This window comes from Chiloscyllium plagiosum, unplaced genomic scaffold, assembly GCF_037043375.1.
Source record: "Chiloscyllium plagiosum isolate Xiang-an unplaced genomic scaffold, Cpla_swu_hap1 HiC_scaffold_1, whole genome shotgun sequence".
In the NCBI taxonomy this organism is placed as follows: domain Eukaryota; kingdom Metazoa; phylum Chordata; class Chondrichthyes; order Orectolobiformes; family Hemiscylliidae; genus Chiloscyllium; species Chiloscyllium plagiosum.
This window is the reverse complement of record NW_028270139.1, coordinates 18,217,644-18,241,796: the sequence shown is the minus strand read 5'-3', so window position 1 is coordinate 18,241,796 and position 24,153 is coordinate 18,217,644. Positions and strand designations below refer to the sequence as shown.

Below are 24,153 nucleotides of genomic sequence, written 5' to 3'. Positions count from 1 at the left end.
GGATCTTGAAGACTCTCCATGATCAGGGTTGGTCTATTTCCATCTTCTATGTTACTACTTTTGTTTCCAACAATCTTTACATAAAATATTTGAAATATAAACATTTGTTAAATCAATGAAGTTGACTATTACAAGAAAAACTTCAGAAGATTCATAATATAATTTAATAACTGCTTAATATAAATATGTGACCAATAGAATTACAAGAAATAACTCTTTGCATTAAATATCCACATCTTACATGATTCTTTCAAATCCTGTATCAGAAGAATATTCTTGGATCTTCACTAATTACCTATTCAGGGGAAGCATGTAGTACTCAGCAATGAATGGCCATTAAGCTTCAAATCAAAGACCTCTATCATAATTAACGAAGAAAATTATTCTCCAAATGAATTGTAATGAATTTTCACAATAAAGTAACTCTACTGTTGGTTGGACTAGAAATAAATGATACTCAACTTCAAAACACTTGAACGTCCAAACTAGTGAGGCTGACTACATCTGTTACAAATTGTCAAAATACAAAATTATTGATTATTTTCCTACTGTGAGATCTGATGGAACCAAAAACAGGAAAAAGTTTAATTTATATAGTGCCATTATTATTCAAAAAAAATCCCAAGGCACATGAAAAGACAGTATGAGTTGGTAGAAGATTCAGAAAAGGTGACTCGGTGTATTTTCAGTAGGCTTTTGAATATCAGGAGGGAAGTAACAACTTGCAGGAGTTCAGGCAAATAATTCTGGAAATCAATGGATTCTATTAAAAACAATGATAGACTTCTAGATAGCATAAGACCATAAGAATATAAGAACTAGGAGCAGGAGTTGGCCATCTGGCCCTTCGAGCCTGCTCCACCATTTAATAAGATCATAGCTCGTCTTTTCATGGCCTCTCTCCTTGTAAGCCAACCCCCTCAACGGCGGACTCAACCAAGTGAACTTCCTCTGCATCCCTTCCAGTGCCAGTACATCCTTTCTCAAGTAAGGAGACCAAACCTGCTCACAGTATTCCAGGCTGGCCTCACCAGCATCCTATACAACTGCAACACAATCCCCCTGTTTTTAAACTCAATCCCATTAGCAATGAATGACAAAATTCCATTTGTCAGTTGTACCTGCAGACCGATCTTTTGTGATTCATGCACAAGGACATCCAAGTCCTCTGCATAGTTCAAAGTTTGTGAGAAGATTTGTAGCTCGGGTGCTCGTTGTTGTGGTTCTGTTCGCCGAGCTGGGAATTTGTGTTGCAGATCTTTCGTCCCCTGTCTAGGTGACATCCTCAGTGCTTGGGAGCCTCCTGTGAAGTGCTTCTGTGATCTTTCCTCTGGCATTTATAGTGATTTGTATCTGCCGCTTCCAGTTGTCAGTTCCAGCTGTCCGCTGCAGTGGTCGGTATATTGGGTCCAGGTCGATGTGCTCATCCACAAATTCAATCAATAAGCATATCGATCACCAACTCCAAATCATCTCTGTAAATTGTGAATAATTGTGGTCCCAACACTGATCCCTGAGGCACACCACTAATTATTGATTATCAACTGGAATGGCACTCATTTATCCCCACTCTTTGCTTCCTGTTAGTCAACCAATCCTCTACTCATGCTAGCGCCATGCATCTTTATCTTATACAACAGCCTCTTGTGCAGCACTTTGTCAAAGGCCTTTTGGAAATCCAGGTACACCACATCTACTAGGTCCCCATTGTCCACCATGCTCGTAATGTAATGACTGCATATAATTGCAGTCACTTGGCAAAGAAAATTTTTCTGAAGTGAATGAAAAACGTTTTTTTGATTTGGAGTTTGGATTTTAAAATAAAGGCAGATGTGTGTTAGTTAGTTCTGTGAAAAGTTTTCTTTTTTCTGAACAAAAATGTCAGAGACACTTTCCAGAACAATGACCTAATTTGTCATAGAATAGGTGACCGTAGACTCCTGTGATGTTAATGAAAATATGTTTGTACTGTTGTGTTTATAACAAGTAGGCACATAGAGTAAGCAAGTCTGTTGCGATCTTGGAAACTTTAGCTGTCCTGCTAATAGAATTGCTAATAGGCAAAAGTAGGTCCGAAAGGCGTCAAACAGCTTTTGAGAAGTGGAAAGCCATACTAACCAATGAGCTGGGACAGGCAGCTCCAAACTTTAACAAACCCTTTAAAGTGGCAATTAAATCCTGTGACAGAAGGGTATGCACAGTTCTACTCCAAGATAATGAATCAAGCATTGAAAGACCAATTGGACGTTTCTAAAAGAAACTGGACAGACACAGAAAAGACACTCTCTTGTAGGTTTTGTCACATTTATGGAGTATAACTATAATTAGGCCCCAAAGTACCTGTTTTTGTGTCCATGGTATTTTCTATTACAGTTGTTCATTAATAGCTCAGTAGATATGCACAATCTCTCAAGACCCTGGTGCAGTGTTTGCTCCTTTTTTCCTGTCGCTCTACATAATCATGCAGCTGTGGAATGATCATTATAAACTCTGCTGATGTCTCATTGCATTGTAGAGAATAGAACTCCAGGAGTGTTACTGTCCCTCAAACACTTCCAAATATATGTAAGCACCAGAGATAGAGAAACCTTAATCGATATGGATTATAGCCGATTACATTTGTGGAGAAGTCCAAAGCATACAATTCAAGGCTGTGTTAATAGAACCTGCTATGAGAATAATTTCACTTGAAAATTACAGGAAAATAGTAATGTGATTGTGGGCATCTTTGTAGGGTTGAATTGGCGCAAAATCATTCTAAAAACTATGGACAGAGGGAGGCTGATTTCAGACTACAGAATGCAGACACTGTGTCTGAGGTACTTGTGAATGTGTTTGCAAATGAATGTGTATCTATCTCTTTTTTTTCTGAGCCTGCAACATTTCATTCACCCTTGGTGGAGAGGTGTTATAAATCAATAGATTATATAAATTCTGACTTTATTTATGATGTATTGAATCACAGGATATATTCTAAAAAGACTGACGACAGTATTTTTAAATGACCTCAATAACAGCTCTGAAATGGCTGAACGTTTGCATAACCTTTATCAACCAAACAACAGTTTACCCCAGAGAAAAAGTCCAGTTGTCCATCAAGACTATAAATTGTCTCTGCTTAGAATCTGGAAAAATCACTGAACAAGGCCTGAAACCATTGAATGTATCAATCTGGGATCTGTCTATGATTGACTTTCTTTTGTATGTATTTCATATTTTACTTTACCTTCATTCTTTCCTTCTGTTTGAATATTGTGAGAATCTCTCGGATGCATATCTGGTTTGGAATATTTTTGTATTATTGTTAATCTATAGTGTGTTATTTTGTTTTCCTTAAATTTACAAAAAAAACTTGTCCAGGTGTCTTTTGCAGTCATAGCACTTAAGTAGGTAGATACTTATTAGATTGACAAATGCATTCTTTTAAAATGTTTGCTGTGGTTAACTGAGAGGTGAAAAAAAAACACTCTACCACATCTTATCTGACGACAGTAGCCAGTAAGAGTAGCCAGTTTGCCTCAACTGTTCTTGCCAGTGGCAAGTATAGGATTTATTGTTTTATCATTTAGACCCAATAAACACATACTGCATAATTTCTCTCTTTCCCTTCACCAAGTTGTGGTTTGATTCCTCTGCACTCCACGAATGAAGCATAGAAATCTTTTTTCCTCGTTTCAACGACTTAACCATAACTCTTCCTCCTATTGTCTCCCTCCTAAATAGATTCATTCTCCCAACCTACCATTTATCAGGCCTTGTGTATTTTTGCATCAATGGGGTATTAATGTCCACAACAAACCCTTCAAAAATTATTTCAAAATGCAACCTTCTAATATGAGAAACATTGATTGACAATTTATAATGGGGAGGGAAGGGGAGTTGTCCTTGTTTGCTCCATTTCCCAAAGAAAGTTCTCTTTCTTTCTGCTGTCAATAGACTCTCACAATCTCTCTCTCTCTCTCTCTCTCTCTCCCTCTCTCCCCCAATCTCTTTGCATCCACCAGTGTTACTGGTTGTTTTCTTTCCTGTGTCTGCAAAGTTCTGTGCGTGCCACTGTTTTTTCCTTTGCTTGATTCTTTCACTTCTAATTCTCCTTTTTTATGATTGTCTTCTTTTGTTCACTGCTGCAAATAATTCACCCTACATTTATGTTGTTTGTTGGGGAACTGGTGATAAGAAGTGAGCCAGATAAAGAAAGACTCAAGGACATGAAATAGTTGAATCAACATGGATTGTTGATTGTAGCACATTGATTGAGATGCATGTGTCATTTCTGAAAGTGGGAAAAGTGTTGGAACCAAGTTTATGGTTGCATTCTTGTCATATAAACTATTTTTGTTAATTTTGTGAAATTATAGTGGAGCGATGGGGAATTGTCACTGTGGTTAAATGTTAAGCTGTTTTTTTGCTCAAAGATGATAGGAGAGAAACTTTGAGGGAAAACTATTTCATGCAGTATAATTGTTGAATAGCAGGAATAGTAAAATATCAAAAAATAACCAGTTAGAAAGGTGAATGACAAAACGTTTGGTCACTGGGGAAAGAGAAAATTGAAATGCAGGTTTAACAATTGTAACATAAAATCTGTACAGAAAATAACTGCCTGCATTCATGTAGAACTCTGAGCTCAAAAACTGCATGAATTTATGTAAAACTCTGTTATCTCACTTTTTAGATTAGAATCAATCTAAACATCATGGCATAGACAGAGAACACAGAGGGCCAACACCTTCAACATATTGTCGATCTATCACTATTGTTAACAGCTAACCCGAGAATGCAACTTTTTAAAAAAAAGGTTTTGTGATTTACACATGAAAGAAGTGAAACTATCTCTGAAAGGCTTAACAGACAATCGATTTTTCAATGTATAATTTCAGTTACATCACACTGTAAATTTTTGCTATAAATTCTGTGTTAGGATTGAGCCCTCCACTACCACCTGATGAAGGAGCATCGCTCCGAAAGCTAATGTGCTTCCAATTAAACCTGTTGGACTATAACCTGGTGTTGTGTGATTTTTAACTTTGTACACCCCAGTCCAACACCGGCATCTCCGAATCAGAAAATAACTGGCAGAGTCAGAATACATCAGACAAAGGAAATAATTATATACATATGCAAGGCACTTAAATTTGTATGGTATGTTATACCAAGGAAATGGTCATTATTTTTCAAGCCACTTGACAGCTATTAATGCCAACTTGTTATCCACATCTGTTTTTACTTTATCATGCCCACAAAGATTTTAAGGAGATGCCCGTGTTATTTATTTACCACTTTATCATTCATCTCCCTGTTATTTTATATCTGGAATTATGCAAGAATTGAGATCATGCAGGGATGGTGCAATGATTGATATCTGACTAAAAGAAAGGATGGATTGCATTCCTGTATGTGTTTATTTCAAATCTTAGATTAGATAGGTCTGTTTCCTTTCTCTTTAACCAAATTTTCTTATTGAAACACATGATGCCCATTAATCATTGCACCTCTTGTCTAAAAATATTTAATTTTGCAAAATAGCAAGTACTGCTATGGTGCCATACTTTGGTCAAGCAGCAAACCTTACTCTTACCAGCATCAGCATATGGCTGATTGCCCTAAAAATGAAAGCTATGGAATTAGATAGGCCTCAAAAGCACGCATGGGTATTGTGATGTTTGGGTTGCTTTCAACCACGTGTTGCTTGCTTATTGAAATATTTATGGTGTTGCCAGCACGAGGAATATGTGACTGTAAATCTGACCGACAGGCACAATATTTTCAGAGACCAGGAAAGTTACGCATGTGCCTCTGAAAGGAGAGATGCATTGTCACTGCAAGTCATTGCATGACAGTTGCTTTCCTAGTTGTATCAGACCCTCCACGCTGAGGGCCCCCAACCCTCAACTTAATTGGGCTTCATGTTGTGGGGGGGAGAGAGGTGTCTGTAGTCCTAGTATTTGTCACCCCTCTGAGCTGGTGCTGCTGCAACATCAAAGCTGCCAGACATCCAACAGGCAGACAGCTTTCTGAGGTGGGACCTCCTCCTGAGATAGGGTCAGAAATATTGTCTTAAAGTAATGCTGCTTACAATATCAGACAGCTCTGATAGAGCGCTGAGGATTGTAGGCAGGAACCTCACCCACTTGCTTTCTAGCCTTCAGTAGGTTCTAATTGAGCTGCTTCAGGCTAATGGAAGTAGATCGGTGAAACACAAACAAGAACGTTAAACAACTAGGAAGTACCGGACTGATCTATGATCAAAACAGCAGCTCATCAAAACTAATCAACAACTAACCTCTAATTATTTAAGGATCCCTTTAAATCATACTGATAAGATTCTTCTTTTTGTTGAATTTGTGTTGAGCTGTATAAGGTTAAGAGAGGGTGTAAGTTGAGGCATGGTAGCACTAACATCAAACCCACTTTGCACACTGTTTGTATCATGGTCGATACAATGTTCACACTCTTCGAGTCATAGAGATGTACAGCATGGAAACAGACCCTTCGGTCCAACCCGTCCATGCCGACCAGATATCCCAACCCAATTTAGTCCCACCTGACAGCACCCGGCCCATATCCCTCCAAACCCTCACCTTCAACATATTGTCTAGCTATGACCATTGTTAACAGCTAACCCGAGAATGAAACTTTAAAAAAAATGGTTTTGTGATTTACACATGAAAGAAGTGAAACTACTACTGTATTCTAACAGATGAAAGGCTTAACAGACAATCAATTCTTCAATGTATAATTTCAGTTACATCACACTGCAAATTTTTGCTATAAATTCTGTGTTACGACCGAGCCCTCCACTATCACCTGATGAAGGAGCGTCACTCCGAAAGCTAGTGTGCTTCCAATTAAACCTGGTGGACTATAACCTGGTGTTGTGTGAATTTTAACTTTGTACACCCCAGTCCAACGCCGGCATCTCCTTCCTATTCATATACTCATCCAGATGCATTTTAAATGTTGCAATTGTACCAGCCTCCACCACTTCCTCTGGCAGCACATTCTGTACACATACCACCCTCTGCGTGAAAAAGTTGCCCCTTAGGTCTCTTTTATATCTTTCCCCTCTCACCCTGAACTTATGTCCTCTAGTTCTGGACTCCCCCACCCCAGGGAAAAGACTTTGTCTCTTTATCCTATCCATGCTCCTCATGATTTTATAATCCTTTATAAGGTTTTCCCTTAGCCTCTGACGCTGCAGGGAAATCAGCCCCAGCCTATTCAACCTCTCCCTATAGCTCAAATCGTCCAATCCTGGCAACATCATTGTAAATCTTTTCTGAACCCTTTCAAGTTTCACAACACCTTTCCAGCAGGAAGGAGACCAGAATTGCACCCAATATTCCAAAAGTGGCCTAACCAATGTCCTGTACAGCCGCAACATGACCTCCCAATTCCTGTACTCAATACTCTGATCAATAAAGGAAAGCATACCAAACACCTTCTTCACTATCCTATCTACCTGCAATTCTACTTTCAAGGAACTATGAACCTGCACTCCAAGGTCTCTTTGTTCAGCAACACTCCCCAGGGCCTTACCATTAAATGTATAAGTCCTGCTAAGATTTGCTTTCCCAAAATGCAACACCTCGCGTTTATCTAAATTAAACTCCATCTGCAACCTCTCAGCCCATTGGCCTATCTGATCAAGATCCTGTTGTAATCTGAAGTAACCTTCTTTGCTGTCCACTACACCTCCAATTTTGGTGTCATCTGCAAACTTATGCTCACATCCAAATCATTTATAGAAATGGTGAAAAGTCATGGACCCAGCACCGATCCTTGTGGATCTTGTTAGATTCCCTCTGCATGTATGTAAAAGCCGTCGTTATCGTGGCATCAGAGTATGTGTGCCTGTGCATCAGAACAGCACTCTTGGAAACCGGGTACTGAGGAGTCAAGTTTTGTGGTTATAATCTTTCCTCCCATGTATGAACATTAAAATCTACTTTCTAAACTTTTCAAGAGTTTTACCAGTGTGCATGAAAGCACATTACACTTCAGAATGAGCTGGTTTTCTTTAATAGATGGAACAATTTATAATAGATATTAAAATTAAACTGAAAGAACATTTTACTTACAGAAAATTACGACTTTATTTGACTGAGCTTCACAAAAATCAAATGTTATTTTGTATGATACAATATTTGTAAAGAAAAATATATTGATCACAAAAAGTATGCAAACAAGTAAATTGCTTACAAAGTCAGGTAACATTTGTAGCACATCAGATAAATAATCAAATTAAAATAAAAGCAGATGTAAGAATTCAGTTTTGTAATATTGCTGCCAGTCAGTTCTAATTTGTGTCAGAGCGGTCCACTTGCTGTGCCAAAAAAGGTAAAATCAAGGCTATTTGTTTCAGATCATTTTAAATTATATAAGATCCTATGAAATGCAATATATCTGTATATATAAGTTGAAAATGTTTCCTTTATCATATGTTTGTAGTGAGTATTTATTGTAGGATGTGCAAATCTTGAAACTGTAATGGATGATGTTGCTCTGAATCAGCAGAGAAGTGAGGAGGAGAGACCAGACCCTAGTGAGAAGCAACCTGTAAAAAGAGACATCTTAAATCCTACAGTGGAGAGCTGTATTCGGTAACTGTAATTTATAGATGTAAAGGAAGTGTGTTACACTGCTGAAGAGAGTAAGATAGCCTTACTCTAGTGTAACAAGGAATTAGGATGTAGAAGAGGGGTAGCCTAGTAAAGCCAGTATGTGCATAAATACCCACAATTCAGAGATACCAAGGAGATGTGTCTAACTATATTAATAGTTAGGGTTGCATAAAGCATGGAATAAAATATGGTGGCAGTAAGGGAGACCATTCTTGGACCAGAATCTGAAGTCGCATCTCAGTTCAAGAGGTGCAGCAATGAAGTGGAAACACTTCGAGAGCCAGGGCAGAAGCTGAAAAGGCTTAACATACAAAAGACCAGAGAACAACTCAGAACACTTTGAACATTAAGGCAGCAAGGCAGAAAAGTTCTAGGGTGGGTGGCATGGGGTAGAATCAATTTGAAGTCAAATCAACAGATCAGGAAAAGTTTAAAGAGCAAACATACTTAATTAAAATACCACAGTCAAAAGAAGGAACAACTCCAGATCATCGCCCAGGTCACTGGGGCAGAGTATTTGATTAAGTTTGGTAACTACAGTGGAGGTATTATTGCCGCAACCATTTGAAGTTGTAGGTGACTCATAACATGATCAAAAATGCAAACTCTGGAAGGAGCAGTTTTAGAACTACAGAATCACATTACACTAGCATACTAGGAAGTAGTGTCTCCGTGTCAGCAATTAGCATTACTCAGCTTTACAGTAACACCATCCAAATGGGGAACCGGAAGCATACGTATCGCTATTAAAATATATTCTCAAGCCAAACATCACCTTCTTGCCGTCATGAAAGGCTATGAATTGGAGAAACTCCGTCACCAAAAGTAGTATAATTTTAGGTACGTGTCAAAAGCACACTGAAGCTATGTCAGAAAAGACAGAAAATCAGAGTAACAGTCAAGAGAGAACCGATCAAATGAGATCATGTATAATTAGAAGTAAAGTTGATCTTACTTGAGCCAAGAAGTGAGACCAAAATGATTATTGAAAAGAGCTGTCCATTCTGCATTGAAAACTGACAGAATTGTACAAAATTTTCAGGAATGGTTGAGAACTATCACCCTCATGTGCACATCAGGTGACCTGGATAAGGATGTCTAACTAGAATTCCAGGCCTGAGAGCTTTGGAGTGTGGGAGCAGTTGAGTGGAGGGTGATGATAACAAAGATGTTGGGTGGCATGGTGGCTCAGTGGTTAGCACTGCTGCCTCACAGCATGAGGGACCTAGATTCAATTCCACCCCCACGCAACTGTCTGTGTGGAGTTTGCACATTCGCCCCCTTCATGGGTTTACTCCGGGTGCTCCAGCTTTCTCCCACAATCCAAAAATGTACATATTAGGTGGATTTACCATTCTAAATTTGCCACAGTGTCCAGGGATCTGCAGGCTAGGTGGATTACCAGCGTTACACAGATAGGATCGAGGTTGGGTCTGAGTGGGATGCTTCTTGGAGGGTTGGTGTGGACTCAGTGGGCTGAATGGCCTGCTTCCACACTGTAGTGATTCTATGATTTGATAATAAAGTTGCTGTGATTAAATCAAGAAAGAGAAAAATCTGGGTGCAAAAGATGATATAACCAATGATATTACTCTGAAAGCACGGTGTTTCAAAAAAAAATCAGTAGAGAAAAGAAAAATTACAAAGAAACATGTCTCAAACAGTACACTAGAGAGCTGTATTCAATATCTTGTAATGTATAAATGGACATTGAGTGTCGCAATGTTGAAAAGGGAGAGAGATATGAGGATGAGCTACAGAGTCTTAAAGTCAGAAAATAATTATTTAGGAAGACTGGTACTGTCTAATAATGTTTGTGTAGATACTCTTAGCCCAGAGATACAAAGAAGTAATATCTAAGTGTGGTACAAAATCATGAAAGCCTGAAAAATCTTACTAGGTCTGATAGCATCTGTGGAGAGAAAGCAGAGTCAACATTTTGGACCCTTCTTCAGAACTGATGAACCATGCTGATGAATGCTGGCTCTGCTTTCTCTCCACAGATGCTGCCAGATTTCTTTTAGTTCTTTCCTGCAATTTCAAATTTTGTTTTTGATTTCCAGTATCTGCAGTTTATTGGTTTCTTTGAATCTAAGTATGGTAGTTGAGGTTAGCATAAAGCATATATGGTACAAGTATTCAGTTTCCACCCTACAAACAAAATAAAGTCTAAACTGCCCTCTGTTGCACTGGAATAAAATCAGAAAAAGACACAGAATGGAAATTTAATCTCTGTAATACTGTCTGCAATGGCGTCAATCCCATGATGTGCAAACCTGTTTCCTCCAGAGGATTCAGGAGATGCAGGTTTTCTTGTATTTCTACCAGCTTTTCTCTGTTTGTATTGTGTTGTCCTGACCTCCAAGAAAGTGGACAAATTTTCAGTGAGCATGTGGTGCTGTGGCAGCTATAGTTGAATAACAAGAGGTATGTAGAAATTGTGGAAGTTGTTCTGAGGGTTGTGTGACTGGTGAACGTGTGACAGTTAGATAGAATATCTGGATATTTGCCATGAGTCCTGAAAGGCAGAATGTTTTTAAAATATATTTTATCATGGGTTGTCCATCCCAAATTGCTCTTGAGAAGGTGGTGATGAATTGCCATCTTGAACTGCTGTAGCTGCGAGATTGATGGGAGTGTGTTGATTGAACATTTTGAGAGGTTTGTGGTGTGGTGGGAAGGAAACATTATACGAAAGTGTCATCCCACTTGAGATCATTAGAATTTATTGTGGCATTGCTGACAGATCCTTGTATCCAGATGACAGAAATTGACCTCCATGACTATCTTCTGTCACTGTCGTCTGTAGATTGTCTTGAGAAACTCCCTGACTTCTGTAAAGTCATGAACTAGGAGAACCATGACTTTGCACTTTCACCAAATCACATCCTTTGGACCGGAACACACTCCTTGCCATAGTGTTCAATTTTCCACATCTTTACTTGCAGCCATAATATACAGTGCAACATTCCTTTCGGAGGGACAGACTTTTTTAGGGACAGCAAGTTGTTGTACGACATGATATTAGCCCCACCCTTACCAGCCTCTCTTCCTGACCACAGAGGCATATGTAAAGAGTCAGACAGCCAACAAAGCAGACACTTGAACCTGTGCTACAGTCATGATAATGAGGTGAAATGCTTCTGACAGATCAGTGTCCAAATGGACATGGACTGCTTGAGCCAGATGGCCTATCTCTCTGATGTATGTAATTAGCATCATCCATTTAAGTCAATTTTTTGTCTGTTTCATCTGATAAACATAATCTTGTTCCTTGATTGATTAATATTAAATGCAATTTTTTGATGAAGTACAACATGTTAAAAATTTCTGTGAGAAAAGATTCATGTTCCACTTGTGGCTGTTACCTCCTTGCTCGTGAGTTACCAATTGCACAAGATAAATCACATCAAAAGATCTCGAAAATGTATTCTTTAGTTTTCCACACTTGATCAACATGCCAAAGCAATGTTGAACAAATTTAAAGCAGCAATGATGCAAAGCAGACTTGGGAGATATTCACATGTATGACTCATGTAATTGAAGTTATCTGTTTGGCTTTTACCAGATATGCAAATATGATTTTGTTGAGATCCGCAGTGGCCTTTCATCTGATTCCAAGCTTCACGGGAAGTTTTGTGGTACTGAAGTGCCTGAAGTTATAACATCTCAATACAATAATATGAGAGTTGAATTCAAATCTGACAACACTGTTTCAAAGAAAGGATTCAAGGCCCATTTCTTTTCAGGTATGTTAATTAGATAGTGAGTGTCTCGGCAAAATATTGTTGAGTCGCACATTTGCAATCAAGATGTTCAAGTGATAATGCAAGCTGCCAGGCTAATGATTAACTCATAATCTCAAACCTGAAATTTGGTTACAGTGGTTTATGGCACTCTAATTGTGTTTGAGCGTATAAAGTCGTAAATTGAGAAGAGTGATGAGAGGAATTCCACCATCCCAATTAATTGTATGTTGATGTTCATAGAAGAATAATGCACTAACTTGTAGCCTCATTACCGTAGCTTTAGATGAAAATATTTTCTAATAGATTATAGAGAAGTTCCAAAACATTGATTTGTGTTTTAAGCAGACAAAATAGTAACTCAGCACTTTGCTGCTTCAGTGTACTTTTCTTGAAACAGTGGTAGATAATCTACCACAGCTCACCGTGAAGATCTGGAAGAAACAACCAACAAAAGGAAGGTCTTTTTCTGTCATTGTACGCATTTTTTTAAGCAATGTTAGCAGAAACCTGGGAACAGGTTTCTCTCCCTCTCCCACACCAATAATACATTGCACAATGAAACCTTCTCATAATAAGGATAATTATTTCAAGTGCTCTTTTTGCTTCTGTATGATATACTTAAATTGGGTATTTAAAATGTATGAATTACTACAATGTATTATTTCTGGTTTGTGTCCCATTAAGACTCAGTTGTATTTCTGGGGTCTATGAGGTATGCTTACAAAAAAAAAACCTGCTGTGAAACATCATGGAGAAATCAAGAGGATGGTGGGGGGGCCATTAATGAATTCCCATTCCAGGAATACAAATTCATAAACAATCTCTTTTGAGCTTTATTTCCTAATAAATTATCTTTTATCAAAACAAAATACCTAAATATGAATCTAACTCATTTTCATTTTGTAAATATCTTGAATCTGCTTTCGGTTCCTCCTCTTTCCCCCCCCCACCCCCCGCTTCTCTTTAAACAAATATTTCCTTGGAGCTGCTTTCTGCCAGATTTTCAACAAAGCTGTAATGGTGGACATGGAGAATCTTTGAGGCTATTCTGGATTTTAAGTTTGTTCTGCTTGTAGCTCTCTGACTTTTATTTGTGATTTCTTGCATGGTTTTTGCTTCATCTTTTATTAATGTATTGCACACTCGATCTGCTCACCTCAAATTTGGATTTGCATTCTTAACAATACAGATTCTGCAGTTTTGTTTCAACAGCAAAACTACTTTAATTTACTGCTTTGCTGACTCTTTTTGATCTGGCTGGTCATTCTCAGTCAAAATCCAGTTCCTCGAGCCAAACTAGTTTTGAATCCCTGACTTCTCAATGCCTCCTAATAAAAATCTCCATTATCACCAAATGTATCCAAGGATCAGATCCAAAGCAGGGGGCACCTTATCTCACTAAAAACAATGCGCTGAGAACAGAACTGCAGTTACCTGGTCTAACCTCCATATTCTAGATTCCACAATCCAGGAACTCCAAAAGCTAATTCATTTGGAGGTAACTGATCGTCTAAAAGGCCAATTGCCTTCAGGTACCACGCATTTGCGAATTATGTTCAGCCCCTAAACCTTTTCCTGCAGAAATTAGGAATATCAGGTTTGGGACCAGAACTTGAGATTCCTGGTGTCTGGCTTTTTCAGTAGCGCTGTCTGTTCTGATGAAAATCTGACATCTAGTGTACAGAGCAGTTGTTACCATCACTCCTCTGTACTGCAGTAAGACCTTGATTGCGTGTCAGCAACACATAAGAGAGCTAGAGAAATTCCATCAGTAATGCCTTTGCCACCCCCCCCCCCCCCCCCGATTCAATGGGAGAACTATCAAACAAAATGCTAGTGTCCTTCTTGAAACCGGCTTCACAAGCGTTCAAACAAAACAGCTGTTGAACCAATTACATTGGTCTAGATGTTGTCAGATGGCTAAAAGGCATCTGCTCTCTCCAGTCCTATTCTCTCAACTCTCAGATGGTCAGTGTTTGAAGGAGAATGAATGAAATGCTTCAAAGGCACTCTGAAGCTCTCTTTAAAGAGCAGGAACGTTTATATTATTGACTAGGAGCAGCTTGTTTCCAATCATGACAATTTGTCCATAAAGTGGCATCATGCTTCAAGTACAAATTTTTGCTATAAATTCTGTGTTACGATCGAGCCCTCCACAATCACCTGATGAAGGAGCGTCGCTCCGAAAGCTAGTGTGCATCCAATTAAACTTGTTAGACCACAACCTGGTGTTGTGTGATTTTTAACTTTGTACCTTTATGGTGATTTTGTATCCCTTGTACAAATACATCTAAAGCCCTCTGAACATCAACTTGTACAAGTTTCAAACTTTTTTGGAAATTATTCTGCTTTTTAAGTTTAACAGCCAAAGTTAATAAGGTTACACTTATTATCTGCATCTTGTTAGCCACTTGCTTCACCTGCCAAAACTCTCTTTGTAGCTCCTTTGTGTCCACCTCACAGCTTGTGTTCCTACTTAACTTTGTATCATTAGAAAACTTAAATATATTAGTGTTTGACATAATTTTATCAGAATTCAGACATTAAGTGACTTGAGGAGAGAAAGCAATTGACGAAGCCCTAGATTATCACTTTAATATGTTAATTTCCTTCTTACTCTGCTTATGATAGACATTTGGCTCCTGGCCAACCACATGGATTTTCTCCTTTTATGCTAATGGCACAAATTCCTTTCAAATAGTCCAACTTATTAAATTGCACAACACAACACTCACGGCCGTGTTGCAGTTTGCCCATCACCTCACATGTCAATAGCTAAATGTAAACTCTAATTAAGCCACTGTCTTAGGTATCCAACAATCACCTAATCACTTTCCAGGTCAGTTTTGCTTTCACTTCTCTAGTCAGCATGTGTGAATAGGTGAAGTAGATGGTCTGCAATCAATTATCGAACAAGAAACAAGTTCACTTTACTACAAATGAGGTGGTTTAATGGTGTTTCGTGTTGTCACAAATTATCATGTATGGCGTAGAGAAAACATAATGAAAGGTGCACTGAATTGAGACTGATAATGAAAACAAACTTGCCCTCAATAGACTTAACAGATGCACCACTCACTGGGCTGTATAATGTGGGAAGATCACAAGTTCTGTTCTTTTAAACATAAATTAACATGAATGGCTAAGCAGCCCCTGATCGAGCACTGTAATGAAAATGCAAATTAATGATTAACAGAAACTTATTAATTCAAAGTAACATTAAATGTGTGATGATGCACCCCAGCCCATATGGTACCCATTGGTCTCTAAAGGCCTTTATTGTGCTGTTGAGAACCTGCATGCTCCCTCTCCGCAAGCATGGTTGTAATTGCAGAAGAGGGGCAGAGAGTTAAGTACAATGCACCCCTCCACAGCCTGATTCCTGGAACCTGATTATGGCCACTTTGGTCAGGCCAGGAACAGACCCATGAAGAGACCCTCTGACCTCCTTGCACAAGGTGCCTGTGGAACAGGATCATAAGGCTGGAGTGCAACCAAATATTGAGGAGAAGCCCTGTCAAAAAAAACACTGAAGAGGGACTGCAAATGAAAACGTTCAACATAAATATGGAGTACTGTTTCATCCAGGCCTCAGAAGCTACATGTGGCCTAGCACCAGAGCTACTTACTTAACCAGGGATTACTGGGGACTGCTGCATGCAACTCTCCACTCCAGATCCCTAATGGAGAAAGGGTGGACCCTTATGTAGAGGGCTATCCAGTGGGGATTTCCACCACCAGAGGGTAAAATGTTACACTAAGGAATATTCGAGTGGCGAACAAGATGTAAAGTGTGTGTGTAGCAGCAGCCCAGGTGAACTGGTCTGTGCCATTCTAAAGGACACTGAGGAGTTCACTAAGATAGCTCAAATTATTGGGTGGTGCATCACGGGGGAAGATCCATTGCATGGTGCCAATATCAAGTTTCAGGATAGTTGGTCAGTTCGTTGGAAATTTAACTACATAATGGAGCTGTCTCAATTTTCTGTGAGGTATCAGGGCCAAGTACCTCATTCATGAGGCTCTGATGGATCGGGTCATGTACTGGTTACCTGATTACAATGAGGTGCTGATAGGAACTATACAAATGGATTTACTGTCTAATGGGCTAGCGGAGCGAAAACTGACCAGCATTCCCTTTCTTGAATCTGATCACAGAGTGTCTGCTGGTGGTGGAATGGCAGGGAGAGTTAAAAATCACCCAACACCAGATTATAGTATAACAGGTTTATTTGGAAGCACTAGCTTTCGGAGCGCTGCTCCTTCATCTGACACAACCACCTGATGAAGGAGCAGCGCTCCAAAAGCTAGTGCTTCCAAATAAACCTGTTGGACTATCACCTGGTGCTGTGTGATTTTTAACTTTGTACACCCCAGTCTCTGGCATCTCTATATCATGGCAGGGGGAGGAAATTGATACCAGTGTGTTTAGCATTAATCCGCTAGTATCACCAAGAGAACATTTTCTGATTTAAAGTTGTTAAAGATTGCTATTGCAAGAAAAACAGTGCTGCAATATGTTTCAAAACTTTTTTTGTCAAACAAAGCAGATGACTTTTCAAATTGATTTAAAAAAAAATAATAAGCTGCAGTTCAAATGGAAGACACTCGCTAACTAAAACCAGTTGTTGTATGGAATCCTTCAATGCACTTAGATCAACAAAAGATTCTCATTATATCCTTACAAATGCCAGTCAAAATTAAAATTTAGAACATCATATCCTATGATGTATGTTATACTAAGTATTAAAAGATATATTGAGGAAAATATCTGCCTTGATGGAAGTGCAGCACAGATATACCAGATGATTCTTGGATTCACGGTTAAATTATGAGGAAAGATTACAGAAGGTTGTACTCTCCGGAATTTTAAAGGTTGAGGGAATGATTTGATTAAAAAAGAATGGTAGAGGTTTGGAATTGTCTTCCACAAATAGCAACTGATGTCATCCATTATTAAGTTTAAAACTAAGATGAATAGATTTTTTGCTAACTCGGTCTATTAAAGAATATTAAACAGAGGCAGATATATAGTGTTGGATCACGTATCTTCATGATCTTACTGAATGTCAGTACAGGCTTTAAATTGTTAAGGTGCATACTGTTCTTCCTGTGCTCTTCTAGGTGGTTCAAGCAATGAAACTCTCTTTTATCTGTGATTTCCCATTAGATAAGCTCTTGACATCCTTGCACTTTTGTGTGCTGTATTACCAAGTAATTAACCCATTTTCAAAAAATGGTTAAAGTCTGCTCAAAAATAACAAGCTGGAGAATATTATATGTTTTACATGTTTGTCTCCTGATATCATCACCAATAATTCCGTGGCTATGGTAATTTTTCTGCTGTTCAATAAAATGTTAGAAATTTATGTGTATAATGTATAGATGTAATGTTCTATTTGTCAAATCATGATAATGTCATCTACTTTGTAAAATTAACATTTAATAACATATTCCCAAGTAATCTTAATTCACAGATGTAAAACAAATATTGCTATTGCTCATTTAGTCAGAGGTTTTAGAAGGAAAAAAAAATGAATTATTGAATCCTGGTTTCAGATGAAATAATAAACTTAGAACAATCGGTATACATTCATCTGTGGTGCCATCTTGGTACATTTTCTTTCACAGACAATGAAGCACCATGCAAAGAGAGAATTTTTGTTTTTGAATCTTGCAAGAACTTGATGCAGGTTTCCCCTTCCAGTCGAGTACGTATTATTGACAGACTGGTGACCTCTGAGAGTCTCAGAGGTATGACCACATGTCCTCTGGTTGGCATCTAACATAGTTTTCAGCTGGATCTTACTGTATGTTGGGACTGACACATCCATTCAAAACTGGAAGACTGATTTCTTTTCAACAGCAGAGTGTATTTATTCCCCTCCTGATAATCAATTTAATCCTCCTACACTGAATGTATGCATATTTTGTTCCCACTTCGGTGTGCAATATGTTTAGCTGTTTTCATATTGCACTTGTCAGATAGCAATAAGCAAGATTGCTGATTTAGTGTATTTTTGTTTCATATTATATTTTTTGTGCCAAATTCATTTCATTTTGTGTTTTTGAAAAATTGAGTCATTTTTCATAAATTTTCTTTATGCATTCCTCTATGAATAATTTATTATTAATGTTATAAGATGAAATTGTCAATATATTAATGATCATAAAGTTTGATGCACTCATTTTCTTTCCTTATATGTATATGTTTGATTGTTGAGCAAATTTAAGATCCTGAGAATTTTATTTTTCTTTGCTCAAATGCTGTCATTTGTTTTAGTAGTTTGGAGTCAGCTGCACCTCTCACTTTATATTACAGCATAGATCTGCAAGTGTCAGAAACAGTCTGCCAGTTTTGACTGAATGGATGACCCATCTCTTACCTGATATGACAGCTCACATAGAATGATGAGAATTGACTGCCACTCACTGGAATGGCTGCTAATACAATTTTGGCTTTTCTCCCCTGCAGTGAGTTTTGTAGCTGTTGTATACAGACTCCAGGGGTTAGATCTTCTGTGCTAATCTTTGCTTCACCTCTAACACAGATATATACTTTAAAGGGAATTTGTTTAAGCAAGCAAAGTCACTCGCTAAAATGTTACCTCAATTGGTAGTTCTTTTTGAAATGGACAAAATGTTCTTTCTTGTTATTTCTTAAGCATTGTTGGCTTGTTGTGTGTCTTTCTGAAATGTACAGATTCATTTGAGTCTAGTGCATTGTCCAGCATTTCAAAAAAAATACAGATGGTTTCAACAAGCAGAGCTGAGCTTTCCTTTACTAAGGAAACTATAAACAGCTTGGAGCTATTGTCATATCCAAAAGCTGCTTTCCATGCTTGCTTGATGGATTAACAATTGTAGGTGAAAGTGCAAGCTTTGTAATGAATGGATATAGCTAAAGCAAAAGATGTGCCATGGGCAGCAAGCCCTGTGCTTTAGTTTACCCTCTTCAGGGCAAACATAGTGTCGTACATTCATTCTTACCTAAATGCTTAAGGCTAGCATCGCACAAGTATATATTGCATGATCTCTCTCTTTGACCTCTTCATAGATAAGGATGAGTGTTCCAAAGACAACGGTGGCTGTCAGCATGAGTGCATCAATACAGTCGGCAGTTATGTGTGTCAGTGTCGAAATGGATTTGTACTACATGAAAACAAACATGACTGCAAAGAAGGTATGTGTTGTTTTGATTCTTTTTGGGCAAAAAAAATGTACTTAACCCAAAAAGAAACTAATGATATGTAGGGCAGTCTTTTCTATGTGCTTGACAGTTCCTTGCATCATAGAATAATGCATATCACGTTGAGGATACTGACCAACTGTTTGCAGAATCACTTGAATAAGCACTAAAAAAAATGTTGTCATGTAGTTGAATATAATGCTTGATGTTCAAAGTTAAAAATCGCACATCACTAGGTTATAGTCCAACAGGTTTAATTGGAAGCACTAGCTTTCAGAGCGCCTGATGAAGGAGCGACGCTCCGAAAGCTTAGTGTTGCTTCCAATTAAACCTGTTGGACTATAACCTGGTGTTGTGCGATTTTTAACTTTGTACACCCCAGTCCAACACCGGCACCTCTAAATTATGCTTGATGTTGGTGTGGTGTTAGAAACCTGAATGCAGTTGAACACAACTTTCTTTGAAAGAGTATATATTAAGAAGCTGTTTCAGTATAATGATAGAACAACCAAGTGGTTTTCTCTACTTCAACCTCATCATTGTGATGTTGACATTTGAATATGTAGAGTTAAATTTCACAACTTTAAAAGATGTTGACAAGTGACTCTACAAATATCCTATGCTCATTTGCCCAATTTTACAGTTTACAAAACAGAACTGTGATGCAGCTACTAATTGCTTGTTTCAGGAGCCAATTTGTGTTCCGATTGAAATTACTTAGAAGCATGTCTTCAGCAACTGCGATTCACTGATGGGCCTGTGGAGTTAGCAGGATTTTTATAATTTTATTAGGAATTTTCTGTCATTCAGTACCTTTGTGGAATTTGAGTTCCTAAGATGAATTATTTTGAAACAAATCTTTTTTTTGCCTCTTAATATAAAAATGATGAAAAATATTGGTTTAAATTTACGTGCTAAATTTCTTTCTTAACATACACCAGGGCAGTAATAAGGAACATCTCAATGTATTTAAATGTGTGTATTTGAATATTTTAATGAGGCCTCAGTGGTTACTATTCATTTAAATACATCATTTCAACCACAACTACTCATAATAAACTTTGATGTAATAAAATGTGAAATCGAGCAGCTTCATTGCAAAATTGAAATTCTACCCAACCATTTCTAATGATTAAACATAGCATTTGAAAACACAAAACTGTAGTTTGAAACTTACATTGAAGAAGTCTTGACAAGGTTCTTTGAAATGTGTTGGGTAATGGTTAATTCACAGCTTTGTCACATCTGAAACAAGAAGGATTATAACAGCTGTTAAATAAATTGCAGTGCACAGCTGAATTTCCAATACACATTCCCTGTGGGTGGGGCTCCCTGCTGGGAGTGCAAAACTGAAAAAAAAAAGCCTTATTTGGTTTCATCACATAAGCAGCAACATTATGTTTCTTCCAATGCCACAATGCAATTTTTTTTTTATCCTGGAAAAGCAAAGGCTGAGGGGTTGCTTCCAATTGTTTAGATGAAAGATATCAGAATCAAGGATCATAAATGTATGAAAATCATTAATCAGTGTAATAAGGTCTGCTTAGCATGATGCTAAAATCTGTGAAGTGAAATGACAGCAGCAAATTTGTTTGTTGCATACCTTCACCTCAATGAACAGGACCAGTTCTAAGCATAATCCTGGTCCCCATAAAATGGCCTGGATTAGCTTTTAATGCTTTATGTTGGAAAAATAATTAATCGTATATTTGTTTTTATTAGAAGAGACCCCTGAGCTGTAATTTTGAGTTCTGGCCATTAAAGGCATTAGATTATCTAACTGTATTCAAGGAACTTCCTTGTGTATCAAAACAATATTACTAGAAGTATAAGTGCAGTAGATGTATGACATCATCAGACCTGCAAGTTCCCCTCCAAGCCATGCACCATCCTGAATTTGAACTCCATCACCGTTCCATCATTGTTGACAAGTCACCATTCTGGTGCTTCCTTCCTAACAGCATTGTGCAGCTACCTACATCAAATGGATTGCACCAGGTCAAGAAGGCAGCTTCCCACCATCTTCAAGGGCAATTTGGAATAAATGCTGGCCCAGCCAATGATGGACACATCCCATGATTGAATTTTAAAATAATTGTTACCTTTTCAAAGTGTTTTCCAGCTTCTTGCTTGACACAGAGAGCTGAAAACGTGAATCTCTAAAGAAGAGTCATGTACAATGCTCTTTATTCTCAATTGATGACCTAGATAGCAATATCTGACCACAGATGAGATTCAAATAGACACTGCACAGTACTCTAAACAGCAAACACTTTAATTCAGCCCATTGCTTTTAATTATGGCAATTTAAATGTGGGATACAATAGGCATTGAGGATGGAATGGATGAGGCTGCATGTCAGGAGTGTCGCCTTATAAAAGTAGCAATATTATCTTCCTTCAAAGCGAATTTTTTTTCATAAATGAAACAAAAATGGTGGATATACCAAGTCATTCAAGCACCAATGAACAGAAACGGTTAATATTTCAGGCTGATGACTTTTCATCAGAACAGATTTTGTTTCAGTTTTAGGGTAGATTTTCCTTTCCTACAGTGGAGGAATCATGTTTCCCAAACAAAGAAGAGGAGAGTCTAATTGTTCCCTCCATTATAACCAGCTTAGATATCCCACCATGTACAGCTGAGCTTAGGGATGGATATTCCTAACAGCTGATATTTCAATAGCTATGTTTACTAGGCAGCACAGTATCGCAGCATCTGGTGAAATGTGGCACCATGACATGCTTCCAACCCGCCCCGACGTATGGTTCTGTGGGGCTACCAAGTGCATTCTGGGCACACAGGATGAGCGCCTTTTTAATTGATAAAGACTGAGCCTTCTGGCTGCTTGTCTCGAATAGTAACCAGAAAGGCCAACTCAGAAGTTAGAGAAGGCAGAGTTGGCTCAAGTGATCTATAGACACACTTACTTACTGCATGGGTTTATTGTTAAACCCAATCCAAACACATGAAGGAAATAAAATATACCCTAAGATCACCAATATAAGATTACATTGATGTTCACTGAGGCCTATTTGAATTTACCACTTTTTCTTGAGTAGGTTCACCTAGGTCTATTTGGAATTAGTCCCTTTTTTGAGTATTGTATCCTCAGTAAAATCATTGATCGCCTGTAACACAAACCAATAAACTGGGGATAATTTAATGCTTTGAAATTGAATTCTTCCAACATCAGTGAACAAATTTCTTTGCTCAGTGTTTTGATGATAACATTAGCATCTCTATTAAACTAACAGGGATATAAACACATTAAGAACTTGCACACTAACATTAATTGAACCAAACACTATACTGTCAAGCAAATGGACCTATGGGATTTAAAATTCAGTATATTTTAAGTTATTTTATGCCAGACAGACTGCTGGAACAGAACATAGACAAATATTAAATGTAGTGCAATGTATTAAGCTTACAACAATCTAGAGCTCCTTAATAAATGTTTACTCTCATGATGTCTGAATACTTTCTATAGATGTTCATAATTACCTACCTCAGTATTTATATTTGATTCTTTTGGGATGGCTTGAATAAAGGCTGGTAATGCAATTATATAACATGACCTTAGCTATAATGTTATTTTCTATCTCAGCTGAATGTGAACACAAGATCTACAGTGCCACTGGTACCATCACCAGTCCCAACTGGCCAGATAAGTATCCTAGTCGCAAAGAATGTACGTGGGAGATCTCAGCAACTCCAGGCCACAGAGTAATGATAGTAAGTTTTTGATTATAAAAGCTAATTACCAACTAGACTTTTTAAGTAATATTATCACAAATTACAGTTACTCCTCCATGGCTGGGCTAACCATAAATACTTAAATTGTATGTCACAAGATATAATAACCAGAAATGTAAGCCGCCTCCTGCAGTGAGGACGGGTTAAAACTGAAGCCTTCTCTAGTCTCTGGAATTGTTAACACTGGTGCCTTCTCCAGTCGCTGTGATTGTTGAGCTGGTGTACTATGACATGAACAAGGTTTCCAGAAAAGGCAGGTGGATACCGACTTAATATTCAAAAGTCACAGCTCAGTGGTGTCAAAAGCACAGTGATGGAATATTGAATTGACAACCAGGGGAACCCTGCATTGGCTCTCCCTGGCTGTGGAAACCACTGCAAGAATGGTCAACTTACCAGAAGAGACCAATGTAATTCCACACAAGAATGTCCCCAGCCCCTCAGCTCCACATGACCAGAATTCATAAGGAGCCTTTGGGACTTCCTTGTCCCAACCTCCCCTCGTCCTTATGGCATAGAAATCTTTTGTCCATGGTCCTTTGACTGTTGCCTCCTGGTACCAAATGAACTTTCTCATCTGTTATTAATCTGTGTTCTAGTTTGAACATTTATAATGGCAGGAATGCAGTTAAATAATCGGCAGATTCCATATCTAAGAGAACTCTCCAGTGCACCAGCATTCCTCCTTCTCAGTAAAATATTAGCTTCCCCATTATGAAAAGCTGCAGAGAACAACAATTGACATTTCAACCATGAAGTACTACGAAAGTAGTGAAAATACTGAAGTACAATGATCTGTTGATTCTGTGTGTGTGTAACACTAAAATATTTA

General features: G+C 38.1%; 1 protein-coding gene across 4 annotated transcripts in view; it reads left to right on the top strand.

The window, feature by feature from the left end:
* Positions 1 to 24,153, top strand: part of tll1 (tolloid-like 1) — a 345,702-nt gene that overhangs the window by 269,414 nt on the left and 52,135 nt on the right. For all 4 annotated transcript variants that reach the window (XM_087978135.1, XM_043698500.2, XM_087978181.1 and 1 more), the window contains 3 exons: positions 12,193 to 12,373; positions 19,431 to 19,556; positions 23,173 to 23,300. In XM_087978135.1, the coding sequence (XP_087834261.1) occupies positions 12,193 to 12,373; positions 19,431 to 19,556; positions 23,173 to 23,300 (435 nt within the window). The remainder of the gene's footprint in view (positions 1 to 12,192; positions 12,374 to 19,430; positions 19,557 to 23,172; positions 23,301 to 24,153) is intronic.